This window comes from Toxorhynchites rutilus, chromosome 2, assembly GCF_029784135.1.
Source record: "Toxorhynchites rutilus septentrionalis strain SRP chromosome 2, ASM2978413v1, whole genome shotgun sequence".
In the NCBI taxonomy this organism is placed as follows: domain Eukaryota; kingdom Metazoa; phylum Arthropoda; class Insecta; order Diptera; family Culicidae; genus Toxorhynchites; species Toxorhynchites rutilus.
In genome coordinates this window covers 292,727,304-292,747,239 of record NC_073745.1, presented here as the reverse complement: position 1 = coordinate 292,747,239, position 19,936 = coordinate 292,727,304, and the positions used below count along the sequence as shown (strand labels likewise).

General features: G+C 36.4%; 1 protein-coding gene across 1 annotated transcript in view; it reads left to right on the top strand.

Moving 5' to 3' along the window:
* The first annotated feature begins 3,099 nt into the window (after window positions 1-3,099).
* LOC129766963 (uncharacterized) overlaps window positions 3,100-19,936 on the top strand; it is an 88,016-nt gene continuing 71,179 nt past the window's right edge. The window contains 1 exon segment of the mRNA XM_055767560.1: window positions 3,100-3,900. Within this exon segment, the coding sequence (XP_055623535.1) occupies window positions 3,746-3,900 (155 nt within the window). The 5' untranslated portion in view covers window positions 3,100-3,745.

Below are 19,936 nucleotides of genomic sequence, written 5' to 3'. Positions count from 1 at the left end.
TCTCAGATTTTCGTTAAATTTGGTAGTTTTGTACCTTATTGCATAATATTAGACCCGTATTTTTTATTTTTTCATTTAGGTTGTCCGAAAAATTATTTTTTCCCCTTTTTCCAAAAATTTCGGGTCTAATATTTTGAGATAAGGAACTAAACTACCAATTTCAACGAAATCTGAGAACTACTATCTCGGTATGGCATGGAATGACTGTATGCACATGTTTTATTTTTTGGTTTTACTCTCAATTCTATTTACACAATAAAATTCTTAAAAAAGGGGTTTTAATTTTTTTTTGGTTAAATGTTCCTTTTTTAGTCCGGAACTACAATGCGTTTCACAACTATAGAACCACTCATTTTTTCTGAGTTCCCAGAGATATGTAAGAAGAAGGTTGAATTGAAGTAAATAGTGTAGAGTACAATAACTGTCTTCATTTATAAGATTGGCCATTTGAACTTTATTGTTGTGTTCAGGCGCGAAACATTTAAAAAACTAAAATTCCAGTGTTTCATAACTATAGAACCAGGAGGCGATCTGGCGTAGTGGTAACATCCATACCTCTCACGCTGAAGGTCACGAGATCAATTCTCACTCCCAACATTCTTCCAAAAATGGAAGTAAAAGTGACGAACCAGCCAAAAGTGTTGACTATCTTCTATATATATAAAAATGGAGTGATGTCTGTCTGTCTGTCTGATTCTTATAGACTCGGAAACTACTGAACCGATCGACATGAAAATTGGTATGTAGGGGTTTTTGGGGCCGGGGAAGGTTTTCGTGATATTTTGAGACCCCTCCCCCCTCTCTAAGGAGGGGCTGCCATACAAATGAAACACAATTTTTTGCATTACTCGGAAATTAATCAATCAAACGAAACCAAAGTTGGCATGTGAAAGTTTTAGGATGCAATAAATGTTTCTATGATGGTTAGACAGTCCTTCCCCCACTCAAAGGGGGGGCTGCCATACAAATGAAACACAAATTTCTGCACTACTCGAGAATTAATCAAGCAAATGAAACCAAATTTGGCTTTGGATGTTTTAGGATGCAATAAATGTTTCTATGATGTTAAGATACTCCTTCCCCCTCTCTTAGGGGTGGCTGCCATACAAATAAAACACAAATTTCTGCATTACTCGAGAATTAATCAAGTAAATGGGCGGGACGAAGTTTGCCGGGTTAGCTAGTAATACAGATAAAAATAAAAAAAAACAAAAAAACTATAGAACCAGATGGAAAAACTCTCACTTCTTTACAAAATTAACGCCAATTTAACATAAATTACGATGAGTTTCTAATTCGTAGGTCATCTTTAGTTCTCAATCAGTTCAAATAACATATTCGGGGTGGTTACGACCAAGCTGCGCCATGTTATAGTGGGTATCTCGTTCTACGCAGAGGATACTGCTCGTTTAAGCTCTTCAGTGATTTGAAGCCTTTTTACTTTACAGATAGCTTACCATCAACACGAATGAACAGTCGGAAGTGCAACGAAGTACTTCAGAATCATATACTGCTGTTTTTGCATCAAAAACAATGTGGTAATTGGGTAATTTGGCATCAATTCATAAAATCTGGAAGGTCATGGTTTAATGAATAGGGGCTTCAGATTCTGGAATGGTCCTCTCGTTTACCAAATCAAAAACCTGTCCGGAACTTATGAGGAGTGATCAGACGAATAGTAGATGTAGCTTACAAGCAGTATGAGTGATTTGAAGAGCTTAAACGAGCAGTATCCTCTGCGTAGAACGAGATACCCACTATAACATGGCGCAGCCTGGTCGTAACCACCCCGAATGAGTTATTTGAACTGATTGAGAACTAAAGATGACCTACGAATTAGAAACTCATCGTAATTTATGTTAAATTGGCGTTAATTTTGTAAAGAAGTGAGAGTTCTTCCATCTGATTCTATAGCTATGAAACACTGGAATTCTGGTTTTTTGAATGTTTTTCGCCTGAACACAACATTAAAGTTCAAATGGCCAATCTTATAAAGACAGTTATTGTACTCTACACTATAAAGACAGTTATTGTACTCTACACTATATACTTCAATTCAACCAACTTCTTACATTTCTCTGGAAACTCAGAAAAAATAAGTGGTTCTATAGTTGTGAAACGCAGTGTATTTGGTCAACCTACTAAAAAGAAGACCCTGAAATTATTGTTACTCTCTAGACTTTTTTCTTTAGATTCGATAAATACCGATAAATATAAATGGATATTTGAATCATTTGATATTTTTGTTTGACTGATACAAAAAATAATTATATGGCGTAGAAAATCTATTCTGCTCTTGCCCAAATTTCTTTGTCTCGGAAAACATTGCATATCAAGACTTCATGATAAAGGTATAATTAGTCTAAGAGAAGCATTAATGACACTATTATCACTGCTGAGCACTTCTAGTTGATCCCAACAACCAAGCTGTTTGTGTTTCCCCTATGATTAGTTAAAAAAATAAGAATGAACTAGGGAAGGAAAACAGCACAACATTGTTAGGAACAGTAAACGTGTGAGCTGTGACATGAATACTCTTCAATAATTACAAATTACAGATAAATTGGCGACAGATTCTATTGTTAGTAATCCGGCGAGATAACTTGCGGATATTCGGACTGACTGTGTTCTACTTTAAATTCATCACGAGAAACAGATTGGTTTTAACTAAAAATCCAATAAATCCACCATGAGACGGGACTTCCCTGGATGATCCAAATGTTTCAACCCGAAATGAGAAAAACTCCGGCCAACACATGGTACATTACAAATGTTGAAAACCCGGCTTGGCAAACAATGCGTAGCACATCTTCAATACCCACCGATCACCCGCCAGGAACGATGCGTGAGTAGATCGTTGATTTCCAGGTGTACGTATGAGTTAGAAAATATATCATATGCAATGACCTAACCACACCGCGGTTCTTATCTTTTCAAACCCCAGCGCCCGATCGATTGGAATATAATATTGGTGAGCAAGTGCTCTGAGTGACGCCCACAACCGGTGAGTGCAGAGCACTGAGTCGTCACTCAGATGGTGCCCGCAAGTGCTTGACAATGAAAATTGAATTGCTCGTACTGCTTAGTTTTGTAAATCAGCTCGAACAGTGCGCACGCACAGCGGACATTCGGTACCTGGAGTGTACAGACTTTTGACGAATTAGCAATCGAAACGTTTCGTAATCAATCTCCACCTAGAAGATTATTTAGTAAATTTAGTGGACACACAAGGTGTGAGACAGCTTCAATCAGTGGGGTGACATTGTCATTCATTCTGCCCTCAGCATAAATAGTGTTCGGAAAACATAGAAATATTCCCCTAATTACCCATTCGAAGATCTTCCGCTAATGCGTCGTTGGGTGTGGAAGTGACAAATGCCTGGAGGCGAAAGTGGTTATTTTAATTGTTAAAAGTGTTTGATTTGAATAAATAAATCAACAGTCTTCGGAAACGGAAAGCAGCAAACGGACCGTCCGAGTGGGGCAACATTAGGCGACTCTATTTACTCATATCATCAGCGTTTTGCTTTTTTTTTACTGCTTCTTCACCAACGCTTTTTACGATTCCATCGCGCGCGCATAACTAGTTGCGGTTGTGCCTTTTACAGAATTGGTTTAGCAACCACGCAAGGATCCGGACGTTGGTTGCGTAAAGCGATAACACTTCTCGCCGTACCGATAAAAAAAACCATAGATTCGAGTCGCACACGATTTTCAAATAAAGGACACTGTGATTACCTTCGAAATGAACGTCGAATTGGGACGGAACAATGATTTGGCGCTGACGGAGGAGAAGAAGATTCACAATACCCCGGTGATGGAGTTCTACCGCGGGAAGAACGTCCTGGTCACCGGAGGGACCGGATTCATCGGTCGACTGCTGATAGAGAAATTACTGAGGTAAGTCCTAAGCTGACTGGGGCGCTTGCGTCGCTCAATCTCCGCATGGCAGTACCAACGTGTTAGAATGTGCCACAAATTATGGCCTAATGGTTCCCCTCCTTCCTTGGGGTAACCTTGAGGCGGATGGGGATTTGATCGCTGCGCGGTGTTGATTTACGCACTAGTACTGTTGCGCGTCCGTGTGCTTCTTCAGCTGTAGGATTGATTACGGCGAGTGTTTTATGTTTAGTACTTTTCAAACAACTGGGAGTATCGATGAATTCTACAAATAAATTATCACATCCGTTGAAGTGATGAAGTGATATCTCGTAAAGCAGCGGTTGTTATTCAACCACGCAATGAGTCCGAGGATAAGCAAATGAGGTGGCACACGTTGTGTAGTAATTATAAATAGTTGGTTGGCGATTAATGTACATGAATATGTACTGCGACTCATTCGAGTGAAATGGATGTTGGTCATAGTGAAGTGCTAAAATTTGTAATGATAAACAAATTGTTGTGGTGATTGCATTTTTGCTTTGAGTGTGGATACATGGAGACTTCCTCTATCTGATACAGTTATTTCATAACAATGTGAGATTGTTTCAAGCATTTTTACGTTTCGTATCATGAAAAGACTCCATATTTCTCGGAAAAAAATAGTTTCATATTTTAAGTGATTGCTAAAATACCATACAGTAGAAAAGTGATAAACAATTCAAGCTACAAATCAACTTAAAATATTAATATATTATTGGGCAATTGTATATCCCAATCATATTTCTAGAGACAATCTACATAGTCCATATTTTGTATATTTCCAAACAATTATGCAGTGTTAGAAACACAAAGAGAATTGAGTGATCGGGTTTTAGACATTTTAATATTGAATCACTTTTCTCTTGCAGAAGTACTTGTATATCCATATATGTCCAGTGAGATATATACTTGCGTTGCTTCTTTGTTTTTAAAAAGCTTTAAACTTCACAGTTCATTTGCCTCTAGAGATGGCTACGATATTTATATATTTCAATAAAACGATGTCACTTGTATCCTGAGAAGTAATAGTTTTCTTCCCTTAGGTTAGGCAACAGATTTTTTTTTCTACTCCGGTCGTTGGATATCTCCTATGTTTCAGTGCCTCAGAAATCGCGGAAAAATAAAGTTAGGACAAAAAACAAGGTGATTTTCGTAATCTATAATCGTAATCGTTGACCCGTTTCATCACCGTACTATTGTGAAGATATGAAAAATGCTTCGAACGTTACGGCGTTTATGTAGCAAAATAGAAAATAAAACGTAGATTACGAAAATCACCTTGTTTTTTGTCCTAACTTTATTTTTCCGCGAATTCAGAGGCACTGATACTTATTTTTTTAACGACCCTCGTATGTTGTGATAGTAGAATAATAATTATAGTTTAAATAATGCCATGGGTAACATACAACTTGAGTAGTCTGAGCAAGCAATAAGATCATTTTGTCAATAGTGTTTCATCCATCAACAAATCCAATTGTCGATGAACGCTAAACCTACCGATGTTTCATGTAAACCTATTCCTACCACAGCGGGTCAAGTGACCCTTTATTAGTAGTTAGTGAACAATGACTCGAGTTATATAGTTTTGTTGAGAAACGTGGCATACCACATTTCTCCTGTATATTTCGACATTTTTAGGAAACAATTATTAGCAATATAATGATATTACAATTTTTGACACGCAAAATAGCACTGTAACAGTTCGGCTGAAAAGTTCATAAGGTTGACGTCTAGATGGCGCCTCTTGCAAAAATCTACTTGACTATCACAAAGTACCATCTTTCAATACGTGTCAAAATTTGACAGCAATCGGTCGATTTGTTCGTGAGTTACAGCATTGAGAGTAAAGCAACTCTTGTTATTGTGACGAAAAATGGAAAAATCACGAATCAATGAAAACGATGGCAAAATTGCATGAATTGGGCTTCGAATTGCTTCCGCATCCACCGTATTCTCCAGATCTGGTCCCCAGCGACTATTTTATGTTCGCAGACCTGAAGAGAATGCTCGCTGGCAAGAAATTTAAGACCGATGAGGGAGTGATTACCGAAACTGAGGCCTATTTTGGAAAAACCGAAAGACTACTAAGGGTCACATTCCTGTGAAACCGCCTTGAATTTGGTGTTAGCTAATTGGAAGGAATATATCGAGAACAGAGAAGCGGTCATTGCAGTGTTTTTGGATTTGAAACGCGCATTTGAAACTATTTCCAGGCCCTTGTTGTTACAGACTCTGCGGCGCTTTGGTTTAGAGGGTTCGGCATTCAAATGGTTAGAAAGTTATTTGAGTAATCGAATACAGAGAACTGTTTTTGCTAATTCTGTTTCTGTACCAATAGCTAGTACGTTCGGTGTTCCACAAAGAAGCGTGTTGGGGCCTATTTTATTCATAATGTACATAAATGACATGAAACGAGTCTTACATTTTTGCTATATAAATTTATTTGCGAACGATACAGTTCTGTTCATAGCAGCTAGAAAATTGGAATCCGCAGCATTGCACTTAAATGGAGATTTGCATTGTCTTAGTATTTGGTTAAATTATAAGCAGTTAAAATTAAATGTTGGAAAAACCAAGTACATGGTATTTTCTTCGAGATATTATAACACCGAGTGTTTGGTAGAGATAAATGGTAAGACACTTGATCGTGTTAGAGAGATAAAGTATCTTGGTGTTACTATAGATGACAAACTGCTTTTTAAGTCTCACATAGATAATGTCATCAAAAAAATTGCAAAAAAAAAAAAACGGTATCATGTACCGTTTAAGAAATGAGTTGACAATTTCGAGTAAAGTTCAATTATATAAATCAATAATATCGCCACACATAGACTTCTGTTCATCCATTCTTTTTCTTGCTAACGAAACACAAATGTTGAGGCTACAACGTTTACAAAATAAAGTAATGCGCTTAATGTTGCGTTGTAATAGTTTCACTTCCTCAGTTTTCATGCTAAACACGCTTCAATGGCTATCTGTGAAGCAAAGGATTGTATATTTAACTATGGTGTTCGTTTTCAAAATTATAAATGGATTGCTGTCTCGATATTTGTGTGATTGAATTGAAAGAGGAAGTGATGTTCATAGATATAATACCAGAAATGCAGACGAAGCACGAACACCTAACTTCTTAAGTAGAGTGTCACAGAACTCCCTATTTTTTAAAGGTGTAACTTATTTCAATTCGATGCCTAGGCACATTAAAAGAGCAACCACATTAATGGATTTTAAACGACAGTGTATTTCACATATCAAAAATGTAATATAAATGATTAAATTGTAATGAACGAAGTTGTTTTTAACGAATTGTGTTTGTGTATGTGTATGAAAGAATGAACTGCCATCTTCGTCCGAATGATAATGAAGGATTTTTTTGTATGTTTATAGAAATGAAATGAGAAAAAAAAAAGAAAATAGAAAGTAGTCTACATAAGTTTGAGCACGCGCGCGATAATGCAGCCATGAGAAATCTGAATTGTGATAGCGATTGGAACATGGTAGAGTTTGTTCTTATTGTGGAATTGGATATGTTAGTTTCGTTAAAAAGAAGCACAGCTATGATTGGGGTTCGTTTAAGATCGAGGGAACGACTGTTGTCAAGTAAAGAAGGCTCAATAGCAATTTCTGAAGGATCAAGTAGACAACCGTCAGAATGAAGGGATAGGCTACAACCTGAAATTCATCCAACGGATCAAATGTTCGATTAATCTGAAGAGTTAATAGTCTGACAATTCAGTCAGTCAGTTTACAGTGAACTCAGAAGATACTATGGGATAGCTTGACGGGACAGCAAGCGTTTCTTCTTGAGATTTGATTGAACTGAAAGATTTGCTGTGACTTCTTACAAACATATCCGAAGAAACTTTTGAATAGACGAAGCTAAGTTAAATACCGATATCACAAAGAGTTGATTTCATATCTGCAAATTAAATTCGTTTTTATTTGTAAAACTGGTTATGTATTAATTAATTATCAACTAGATAATCGAACAACTCAAACCTATGTAAGGGAATGAGGCGGGACCTTCATTATTCATACTATAAAAATGATATCGAAAAGCTGCAATATCGCTATAATCGCTATATCGCCCTCGAAGGCAATTATGTTGAATAATAAAATGTAATTTTTCAAAAAAAAAGAAATAGTTTTACTGTATTACCTTATAAACTTTTCAGCCGAACTGTTAGCTTGGAATGGTTACTGTTAGCTCGCTTGGATAGTTACCAATACAATTTATATCTAATCAATAGCAAAAATGTGTAATGCAATGGTTTTATATTACAACCACACATACAAATGTTTGCATATCAAGAGAGCAGTAAACACTGAAAAATACATTCGATGTATGTTTTAAGAAAAGTAATGTAGGTAAATTAAGTCGTGACAATGTAATTTGCAAAAAAAAAATTGGGCTAAAACTTTGAAGTGGATCATTTGACCCCTCGTGGTAGGTTTAGTGTTAATACAGCCATTCCATGCCAAACCGATATAGTGGTTCTCAGATTTTCGTAAAAAGTAGTAATTCATGGCTTTGGTCCAGAGGGCGCTATATTTTTTTATATTTTTTCTTGAAAGCTGATAATTTTTTACATAACATATCTCGATATCAGAGATGTTATTTTTTTCGTTTTCAAGATATGATTTTTCAAAGTTAACCGATGGTTCCATAAAATAATTTTTCCACCTTTTTTCCATTACAAAAATTTATAACTTCTGAACTACTGAACTATCAGATGATCGACACATCATATTTAAACCAATTATGTTCCTTTGTGAAAAAATACCGCCAAAAAATTTGAATTGTGTTTTCTTAATAATTGATTGTATTTGCTTTTTATATGGTTTTGGGACCATGGGTGCTATATATTTTTTTAATATTGGGTTGGGGAAAAAGAAATGTCGTATATTGTCAATATATGGCGACACTTAAACATATCTTGTGTTGTACTTATCGCATCGGGTCATACTATACGGCTATTTAAAGACGACAATCTGTGCTACAAGTGTCGTTTTGACAGTGTTGTGATTGTCCTTTTCAGTCTCAAGTTACAGCGCGTTAAAGATGGAGTCCACCAAGTAATAAATTCGCCATATTTTACGTTTTTACTACCTGCGAGGTAAAACTGCAACGAAGGCGGCCGAAAAAATTCGTGTAGTTTATGGACCCGATACTGTAACGATTCGCACAGCACAGCGTTGGTTTGATCGATTTCGTTCTGGTGTAGTGGCTGTCGAAGATACACCCCGTACTGGTAGGCCAATCGTCGTGGAAACCGATAAAATCGTTGAAATCATCCACGTAGACCGACATGTGAGCACTCGCTCGATTGGCCAAGAACTGGGTATAGACCATAAAACCGTTTGAAACCATTTGCAGAAGATTGGATTCCAAAAAAAAGCTGGATGTATGGGTGCCACACGAGTTGACGCAAAAAAATCTTTTAGACCGAATCAACGCCTGCGATGCACTGCTGAAACGGAACGAACTCAACCCATTTTTGAAGAAGATGGTAACTGGTGATGAAAAGTGGATCACGTACGACCACCTAAAGCGAAAAAAGTCGTGGTCGAAGCGCGGTGAGCCGGCCCAAACCATCGCCAAGCCCGGATTGACGGCCAGGAAGGTTTTGCTGTGTGTTTGGTGGGATTGGAAGGGAATCATCCACGATAAGCTGCTCAACTATGGCCAGACCCTCAACTCGGTTCTCTATTGTGAGCAGCTTAACCGTTTGAAGCAGGCGATTGACCAGAAGCGGCCAGAAATGATTAATAGGAATGGTATTGTTTTCCACCAGGACAACGCTCGGCCTCACACATCTTTGATGACCCGCCAGAAGCTACGGGAGCTCGGGTGGGATGTCCTATTGCACTCACCGTATAGTCCGGACCTGGCTCCAAGTGATTATCATCTCTTCCGGTCCATGCAAAACGCTCTTGGTGATACTAAGTTGGCCTCAAAAGAGGCTTGCGAAAACTCACTGTCTGAGTTTTTTGCAAATAAGGAGGGGGGGGGGGCTTATAAGGGGGGACAATGAAGTTCCCTTCTAAATGGCAACAAGTTTGCGAACAAAACGACGCATATTTGACTTTAATTGGATAATTTTAAGTATGTTAAATAAAGCGTCAAATTTCGATCAGAAATACGACATTTCTTTTTCCCCAACCCTATATTTTATCTTGAAAGCTGAGGGGTTTTTACAAAGCATATCCGAGAATCAGAGATGTGATTTTTTTTTTTTATTTTTGAGTTAAAGTTTTTCGAAGTTATCCGATAGGTTCAAATATAACTTTTTCTCCCTTTTTTTCTTTTCTCAAAAAATTATTACTTTTGAACTACTGAACCGATTCGGACTATCGATATATCAAATTGAACCCAATGATCTAGAATTCTATAAAGAAATGTTACATATGCGAAAAAAATGTATTTTGTTTCCGTGATAATTTATTGTATTTGCTTTTTATAGTTTAGATGGTCTCGGGACCAAGGGCGCTATATTTTATTATATTTTTTTTCTTGAAAGCTGGGGATTTTTTGCTTAACACATCCAAGAATCAAAGATGTGTTCTTTTTCGTTTTTAACTTATGAGTTTCCAAAATTAACATGTTTTTAGTCTTCATTCAATATTCCTATGCAACTAGACTAGATCTATGAAACTAGGATTCATTTTTTTTGCAAGTGTAATATTCATAATCAATCTGGTCTCTGCAACTGCTAGCAGTGTACCCTGCCTGGCATCTATCGGATCCTACCCCGTAATAAGCACCATGTATGTAGAAGAGGCTTGCTGTAAGCTAGAGAAATCAGCAAATCCTGGACCCGACAATATTCCTTCAGTTATTTTGAAGATGTGCTTCAACATTCTCTCGTTACCGTTGAGCATCTTGTTTCACCGTTCCATCGTTACGTTACCGATCGTACCGTTCTGAATCATATTTCGGACAACATCATATTTCGGACAGTTTGTTCTAATATCTTGAATGGCTTAATGCACTGAATTACTTAATGCAGAAATTTTACAACGCTACTCATTATCGTTTGTGTTTGACGTTTCCTTAGCGTGAGCACGTAGAATTTACCCGTTCATAAATATTTAAATTTCTCCAGTGTTTCATTAGTTCTCATCATCGTTAACAGTTTACTGTGATTGCTTGATAAGTGTTTCGCAGTTCACTATAACATATAATCAAGTGTAATGTAATTTTCGTCCAAAAAATTACAAAATAAAGTGTCCGAAATTTGAATTCAATCTGTCTGAAATTTGATTTAGTGTCCGAAGTTTAATTCTTATTCGCTTCATTTGAAAAGCATTTTATTCGATGATTTTTTTATGTTTTCAATCAAATAGCTGCCAAAGTAGAAAGCTTAAAAGCATATTGAACTAATTTATTGAAAATATCAACCAAATAATACGTGTGCATAAAGTATAGATCTGTTTTCTGCATCATATGCCTTAAGCGTCCGAAATATGATTCAGAACGGTATCATGTCAGTAAAGATCGGTGACACCATATCTACTCCATTTCATGTAACATTTGGTGTTCCGCAAGGGAGTCATCAAGGTTCATAGATATTCCTAATGTATCTTCGACATCAATTTATGTTTGAAGTGCTTTGAACTTTCATACGCAGATAATTTCAAGTTATTCCTTCCTGTGAATTCCACTGGAAACGCTGAGTTTCTTCTACAACAGTTGGATATTTTCGCCGATTGGTGTGTAAATAACATAATGACTCTAAATCCATCTAAGTGTTCTGTGATATCGTTTTCCCGCAAGCGCTCTTTGATAATCTTCGATTATAAGCTGCATGGCGTAATTTTGGAATGTGTCGTCACTAACAAAAACCTCGGCGTCATGTTGGATTCTATGCTGACATTTCGTGATCACTTTTCCTACATCACGTCTGGGGCGTCCAAATCTCTTGGCTTCATTTTCCGCGTTCCAAAGCAGTTTAAAGATGGGCATTGCATCAAGGCGAGTGTACTACGCATTGGTACGATCAACTCTTAAGTATGCTTGTGTAGTATGGTCACCCTACTACCAAAATAGGATTCAGCGAATTGAATCGATTCAACGAAAGTTTGTCCGATTCGGAATGATGTCCGATTGGAATGATCCTCTTAATCTTCCCAGTTATGAGGACCGTTGAAGACTGATATGGCTGGACTCATTACGGTCTTGAAGAGATGTTGCCAAGGCCTTATTCACGTCAGATTTGATTGGTGCACACATTGATTGTCCTGAACTCCTTCGGTTAAACCATTTTAACATTAGCCGACATAATATGCATTCTAATAATCACTTGTTCCTCCCATCATCACCCACAAATTACGGATTCAATGAACCCGTTCTTAGTACGTGTCGTGCGTTTAATCGATGTAGTTCCTGTTTCGATTGTCATCTTTCTCCTTCGTCCCTTAATTACTTTCCCTTTCAACTACTGGTCCGATTCAGATGATCGACATATCGACATATCGACATATCGACATTTTTGAAAAATGGGGAGAGAATTAAAATAGATTTTTCGGACCACCCTGAAACGGAAATGGGCACCCTAATGAAAAAATGAGGATCTAATATTTTGCAATAAGGAATAAAACTACCAACGAAAATCGGTTTGACATGGAATGACCGTTTATCTAGATATAATATACGAACATATTATCAAAATTGAGTGACAATTTGCCGAAGCAACGGCACAATTTGATGCCTCTGCTTCTTATCCTTTTTCATTTTGTCACTACGTTTGAGGCTCGTTACTGATGTTTCGGTTGAGGAAGTACCATAATGGTTTTGAATCCAGATGATTTTGTAATCCGGACACTTTTTTGCATGTTGAATTAATGTGACTGATATTTATTATTGTATCAATTTAATCTAGTGTCAAGCAGTGTACCTAGCAAAAATGGCAGACAAATCTAAACAAATATTTGTGTTTCACAAACCCATGTTCGGAATAAAAAGCACATTCAGAAGATGATTTAAAAAACCGAACGGATCAAAAGTTAACGATAAAATGTCCTATTGAAGGAGTTGCTTAAGAATATATTCGGAAAATAATAATCATAAAATAAATTTCATTCTTAAATTTCTTCAAATTTCTTGATTTTTTTTGTCCATTATTGATGTTAGCTTCAAGATTACAATAGCATAATAATAAAATATTAAGCTGTACAAAAGTCAATAAATATTTTCTCAAAATGTGTCCGGAATCCAATCATGAATGAAAAAAAGGTTCCGGATACCAAATCACAGCAAAATGAATAAATTTACAAATTTTAAACAAATAAAATATGATTTTGTGGAATTCTGTGATTGTTACAAATATGCATGTTTTCTAATTCTATGGGAATGGTAATTTTTCATTCTGAAGTACTGAAGTGCATTAATATGAAATCGAAATTCACAAATTAACATTTACACTAATTAATGAAATAGGTAAATGTCATATCTATTGTAATTTTTCTATGATTTGTCGTTAAAAATTGTGGATTTTGTGTTTATAAATCGAAACTTGCGGAGATAATTGATTTTTTTAATACACTAAACAAGCCGCTTCTGATACGCATATAATGTTGGTTCAAAGAGTTTAAAAGTGGTGATTTTGATGTCAAGAACAAGGAAGGCGGGAAACCACTGAAAGTGTTTGAAGACGCTGAATTGCAAAATTTATTAGAAGAAAACTGTAAGTAGTGAACGTTACCGAAAACGGTTGGAATATCAAAAAACACAGCGCAAAGATATTTTTCTTGATGACAATTCCCCATCAACGCGAACAAGATCGCCCAGAGAAATGATTGACATTGATTATTTGTTCATAAATTGCCTGAAATACATTCATAAATCGCTTGAAAGATAGGAGAAATAGGCAGCTTCCAATGATCTTTACTTTGAATAAAATATTTTAAATCATTCAAGAACCTTAAACATGCATGTGTACTTTGGGCATATTTATATATCTGGTGTTCTATCAAATTTAAGTTTTATAACAATTTATTTCAAACTGTTACACCGACCAATCCATTCAATCGGTCATATACGTGTGTGACCCCTAAACTCGTTTTCCGAAACAAACATTTCGAACAAAACAATGATCCCGGTTGCCATTTAATCCATCTCGTCGGACAGCTCCAACTACCCGCCGTAACAAAAACTTTGCGGAGACTCCGAAAACATCCGCATCAAACAACTCTTCAATTGTTTGACACAACCGGTTACTGAGGTCAGCTCTCACGTTTGCCTCAGACCAATATGTTTCGTACAGTAAAAACAAACGCAGCTAATTTGGGTTCGATCGTATGTGGTCCGTGGTTAACGGCCAGCTGCATATGATATCTGTTCAAACGTTCATGAACTTCAAAACGTTCACTAGAAGCAGCCAAATGTTGTAGCTACATTTCACTATACTTGTTGAAAATATACTTCTCACTGGCAAATCTGCCTTCCGAGAACAATTTCGTACCGGAACGCATACTGCCGTTTTACGCATAGTTGTCCCATGTTATTTTTTTGACAATTTTCACTTTTCTTCATAAAACGATGTTTTATGCCTAATCTTCCGGAAAAACACAAAAAAGTTATTGTTTGTTCCCAGCTTTAAAAAAAAACAACATGAAGCTCAATTGTCCCATGTTGATATTTTAAGCATAACTGTCCCGCCACGTATTTTTTGTAGATCCATAATAAATTAATCGGTGCAAGTACAAGTATTTTATGCCACGCTTTCAGCAGGGCTAATGTACTCATTTCTGTGCTGTTCTTCTAATTCTCAAACAAATAAAATAAATTTAACAGAACACGTGTACATTTTGTTAGCGAATGCCTTATTATAATGAGATTTATATTCTGCGAAGGTGTTGCAGATCACTCCTTTCTTCATAAAACGATGTTTTTATGCCCAATCTTCCGGAAAACACAAAAAAGTTATTGTTTGTTCCCAGTATTTCAAAAAACAACATTAAGTTCAATTGTCCCATGTTGATATTCTAGGCACAACTTTCCCACCATGAATTTTTAAACTTATTATCAAGCTTAATAGATTAAAGTAAGGGGATTCTTTTACAATTCATAAGACAATAGTTTACTGCTCATAAAAAAACCCGGTGTATTGCTAAATTGAAATGCTCAAAGCTTTTATCGCTTTCGGTGAATGATCAAGTTTCTTTTCATGTAAACCCGCGGTTGCCGTAAAGCAAACTAAAATGTTCTTTTTTTCTAAACTCGATCATTGCAAGATACAAAGTTCTTCTCCTTCCTACCTTACCAGAACAACGAACACCGAATAACAGTCATTGTGTAGCATGGCCTGCGAGCTTTCATTAGTCGCAGGCCATGCTTCAAAGACGCGTTTTTGAGAGTGTAATTTGTGAAGACAACAAGTTTGCGCAATTCTTTTGTAAACACGATTTTTTTTTCTCTTCTCAAATCATCAATAATAACAACGGGGATCTCCAACCGACCTTAGACAACCGAAGGTATCGGTATGAGTACGGAAAAAGTGTGTACCTGAAGGTATGTGTGTTTATAGGCGCTCAATATTCTTCACCGATCACTCAATGGGACCATCGATCAACAGTGTTTCTAATGGCCGCACAAGTGTAAGTGTACTTAAGACCTTACGCTCTCCTCGAAAAGTATCAGCACTGTCACGGTGATCGCGTCCGAAACTGCGGAACTCCCCTTCCCTTAAACAAGTGAATAACAATTACCGATAATTGTGGCCGATTCGAATGCTGCAGCGGGTTCGTCAGTTCGGCGGCTATCTTAAATATTTGATCATGCGGATGGATAGGTACTGAGTGCTGGGTGCCGTGGTTGTGGTGCCAATAGCCGTTTGTGCTGTCGTCGTTCGCTGCGTGGTTCAAGTTCAAGACTGTGCCGCACTTGAAGCTAATTACGTCTTAGAGGCATCTACATGGGCGAGGATGAGTCTTGATTGGATTTCATATTAGAAAATTATTCATTTCTTGGTCAACTCTAGAGTTGAAACTTTAGAAAAACTATTGATGTCATTTCATCGATTTGTTTACAAGTTTGTTTTTTGCTGCACCAACTTCGCCATGTTCCGTTCCACAACGAATTATACGCAAATAGAAAACAAAACGCAATTTATCTGTGGCACATATTCGAATCAATTATCAATCAATTATAATTGGGAGTGATTGATGGAGCAAACAAATTCATCGAATTCATTCTGGACATTTTGGATGGACAAATGGACAAGAAACTGATTCAATATTTGCGGTTCTCTAAAGTGATTTTTTGTTTGATTAATATAATGTGTACTACGTCACGGTTATAATACTGCGCTTTATTCCAATCATTTTTATAAACCTATCAAGAAAAACACTTCGTAGTCCTCAATCTACACAGCAGTTTTCATGTATTGGAGAATAATAAACGTTTCCTTCAAACAACATAAATGATAATCCCAACTACAGAAAGTTACATCTAATTCAACATCTGGCCAATTTGACAGACCTGTAATGTGACGCGCTTGATTGAACATTTTCGCCTCTAATTGAACATTTTTTTAAACATCGAATTTGGGACCCAAATTATAGCACCCGATTGAAAGTTGCCACCAGACGACGACACTGTACCACTGTCATCGAAAATGTCCAATTACAGGTCACAATCGCCTCTAAAGCGACACTAAGTGGTGTCTCGGTATGTCTAATCAAATGTAACTTGCTGTACTTTTGAATGAGACAATGATATCACTGTGATATTTTATTATGAAATTATATTAACGTTCTTCAATTAAATATTTGTATACGCCATTTGATGTGATTATCAAGAATGAAAAAGAAATTAATTTTCATCTAAAGGCAACTAGGCATATTGTGTACCAAATTATATTTGGCTTTCAATATTTTCTAGCGAATCTGCAAGCATTTTCGGGGCATATATGGGATCAGGTTATCAATAGAGCAGTTCCACGTCAAATCAGTCGATCGATGCCCCGACCCCGACGAATAACTAGTTTCATTATCATAAGACCAATTCTGGTTACGACAGATTTTTCATAATAGCGTATCCAGGATCAAGACTTAGGACTTTGAAAAAAAAATTATGATTCGAAATATAGATGTCTGATTCAAATAACATAATTTAAAATAGCTTCGCTGTACATCAAAACCAATTATCTAATTAGGACAAAAAAACATTTAAATACACCGTGAGAAAATCTTACTCAAATTGAATTTAATATTAAAATTTTTCGTAACTCTACGATATTTTTGAAAACATTTTTATTAGGAACTAAAAGGAGTTCCTAATATAAATGTTTGAACATTGAACATTGTTTAATGTATAGTGGTGCCGTGTCAGACTCACAAAAACAATGAATTAAAAGAACAGAGTTCGAACTCGGAAATTTTAAGTGATTTTTGACATCGTTCTGAGAGTCACGTAAGCTTTTGTACTTCTGGTACGATTTGCGATTAACTACTCCTCTAATGTACTCCAAACTTTGAAAAATCGGCTGAAAGTTTAGAGAATACACTAGGCTAAAAATTTGCCTGCAAACATTAGAATTTTCTACGATATTTGCAAAATTACAGTAGATTTTGTAAAGCACTCTAAAAAATCTGTTTTTGGCACTTTTTCAAATCGATGCAAAAAATTTAAATAAATTATTTTTCGTCAAAGTAACAAGCTATCCTTGTGCAGAATTCATTGGAGTTTTCAAAACCGCTTTTGGTTGCAATGGTTGTTTATTGAATTATTAGTCATCAAAGACGAAGTGGTAATTTAAAGAGTGTTCGGATCAAAAAGTGGTCAAACTAAATTGCGTGTAAATAGATTATTTGTTTATTAAAAAAATCAAAGTATCTTTCTTTTTGAAGTTCAATATGTATAAAAGACGGAAAAATGCTCAGATAAGATTCCGGTCGACCTAGTCTAAATTGGCGAGCCTTTCGTTTGACACCTGCCATCAGATTTTGTACTGTCACCTTAACCACTTTCTTCTCCGCAGAACGCCAGTTTTCTTTGAACTGCTTCTCGCTGCTAACAGTTTTTTGGGTCTTCTTAAGGTTTTGCTTAACTATCGCCCAATATTTTTCGATTGGGCGAAGTTCTGGTGTGTTGGGAGGGTTCTTATCCTTGGGCACAACCTGCACCTTGTTAGCGGCATACCACTCCATGGCCTTTTTTCCATAATGGCAGGGTGGCAAATCCGGCCAAAACAGCACATACAAGTCATGTTTCTTCAGGAAAGGCAGCAAACACTTTTGAAGACACTCTTTCACGTAAATTTCCTGGTTGACGGTCCCGGTTGCAACGAAAATGTCGCTTTTCAAGCCACAGGTACAGATAGCTTGCCAAACGAGATATTTCTTGGTAAACTTTGATAGTTTAATATGCTTGAAAATGTCTGCCACCTTTCCCCTTCCGGTTGCTGTATAATACTCTTGTCCAGGAAGCTGCCTGAAGTATGCCTTGACGTAGGTTTCGTCGTCCATTACCACGCAATCAAACTTTGTCAACTATGTCGTATACAGCTTCCGAGATCTTGTTTTTGCCGTAAGGTTTTGCTTGTCGTTGCGATTTGGAGTCACTACCTTCTTATAAGTCGATAGTCCGGATAGTTTTTTAGCTTCATGCACGGTTGTACACGATATTCCCAACTTATTTGCGACATCTCGAATGGAGAGGTCGGGGTTGCGCTTGAAAGAGCTAGCCACTCTTTTGTTCGTCACTGCGGCTCCCGGATTTCGATTTCCCCCAGATCCAAGCTTTCTAGTTGTCGACAAACGTTCCCCGAAAACTTTTATTACTTTGGTGACGGTTGATTTGGCCACATTCAACGATTTTGCTATTTCTGCGTGCGTGTAGTTTGGATTTTTACGACGCATGTACAAAATATTGATTCGTCGCTCCTCTTGCTTTGACGCCATTTTGATAACTAAAGATCTAATGTCAAAATCCAAATAGAGGCATCATTCTACACACACACACACTTACTAAATGAGGGGTGATCAGTTTTTTTATATGAATGATTAGAAAAAATACGGCGAATTTAAGTTGACCACTTTTTGATCCGAACACCCCTTATCATACAAACTGAAATATCTCTGTATGAGAATGTCATACAGGAACTTTCTAGGAACCAAATAAAAGCTGTTTGATAAGGTTATTTGGATTTGCTGTTGAGTTTATTAGCAAAAAATTGTGTTAGTACAAAAAATCTTTGAAGAAAAAGAGAAAAATCGATTTTTCGTTTCTTCCCGATATTGTTTCCCACTACACCTACACACACCAAGATAAAAATAAGTATTCTAATACCTGTTGTAGCTTTAAAATGATGTACATCCTATCGATATGCGTTGATTTTTCACGAAGTTACAGCATATTAAAAATCACTTAAAATTTCCGACTTCGCGTTCTGTTCCTCTAATTTTTTCGCCGAGTGTATGTTAACGAAAGCAAAATAGTGCTTGTCATCAAAGATTTGTTCATTTCTGTTATAAACAGAACAGCACATGGTTCAGTTTCGATTTCAGAACGTTCAAATTAACTGACGATTTTTATAATTGTGAATATGAACGGTAAATGTTTTGTTTTAGAACTGCACTGTAAACTGTAAATTAGAGTGCAAATGGAAATTGTCATCTCGAATTTTCGAACAGGACTTCCTGCAAAATGTAGATTCCCACGAAAAAATGCCCTTTTAAAAATATATATACTTTATATACCTTTTGAATTTTGATTCCAAATTCGAGATTTACTGTTATTTAAAAAATAATTGTCAAAATTAAAAAAAATCCAAATAAAAAGTACCAAAATGTCAATACTTAACCATTTTTTTTGTAGATGGCAGTAAATATCTACGTGTCATGAAGTTTTAAAATATTGAGAGTCCAAAAACACAACTTTTTTCTTTTTTATCCAAAAATTACTTTTTTCAAAAACACATAACTTTTAAACTAACAATTCGGCTGAAAAATTCATAGGGTTGACGTCTAGATGGCGCCTCTTGCAAAAAGCTACTTGACTATCACAAACCAC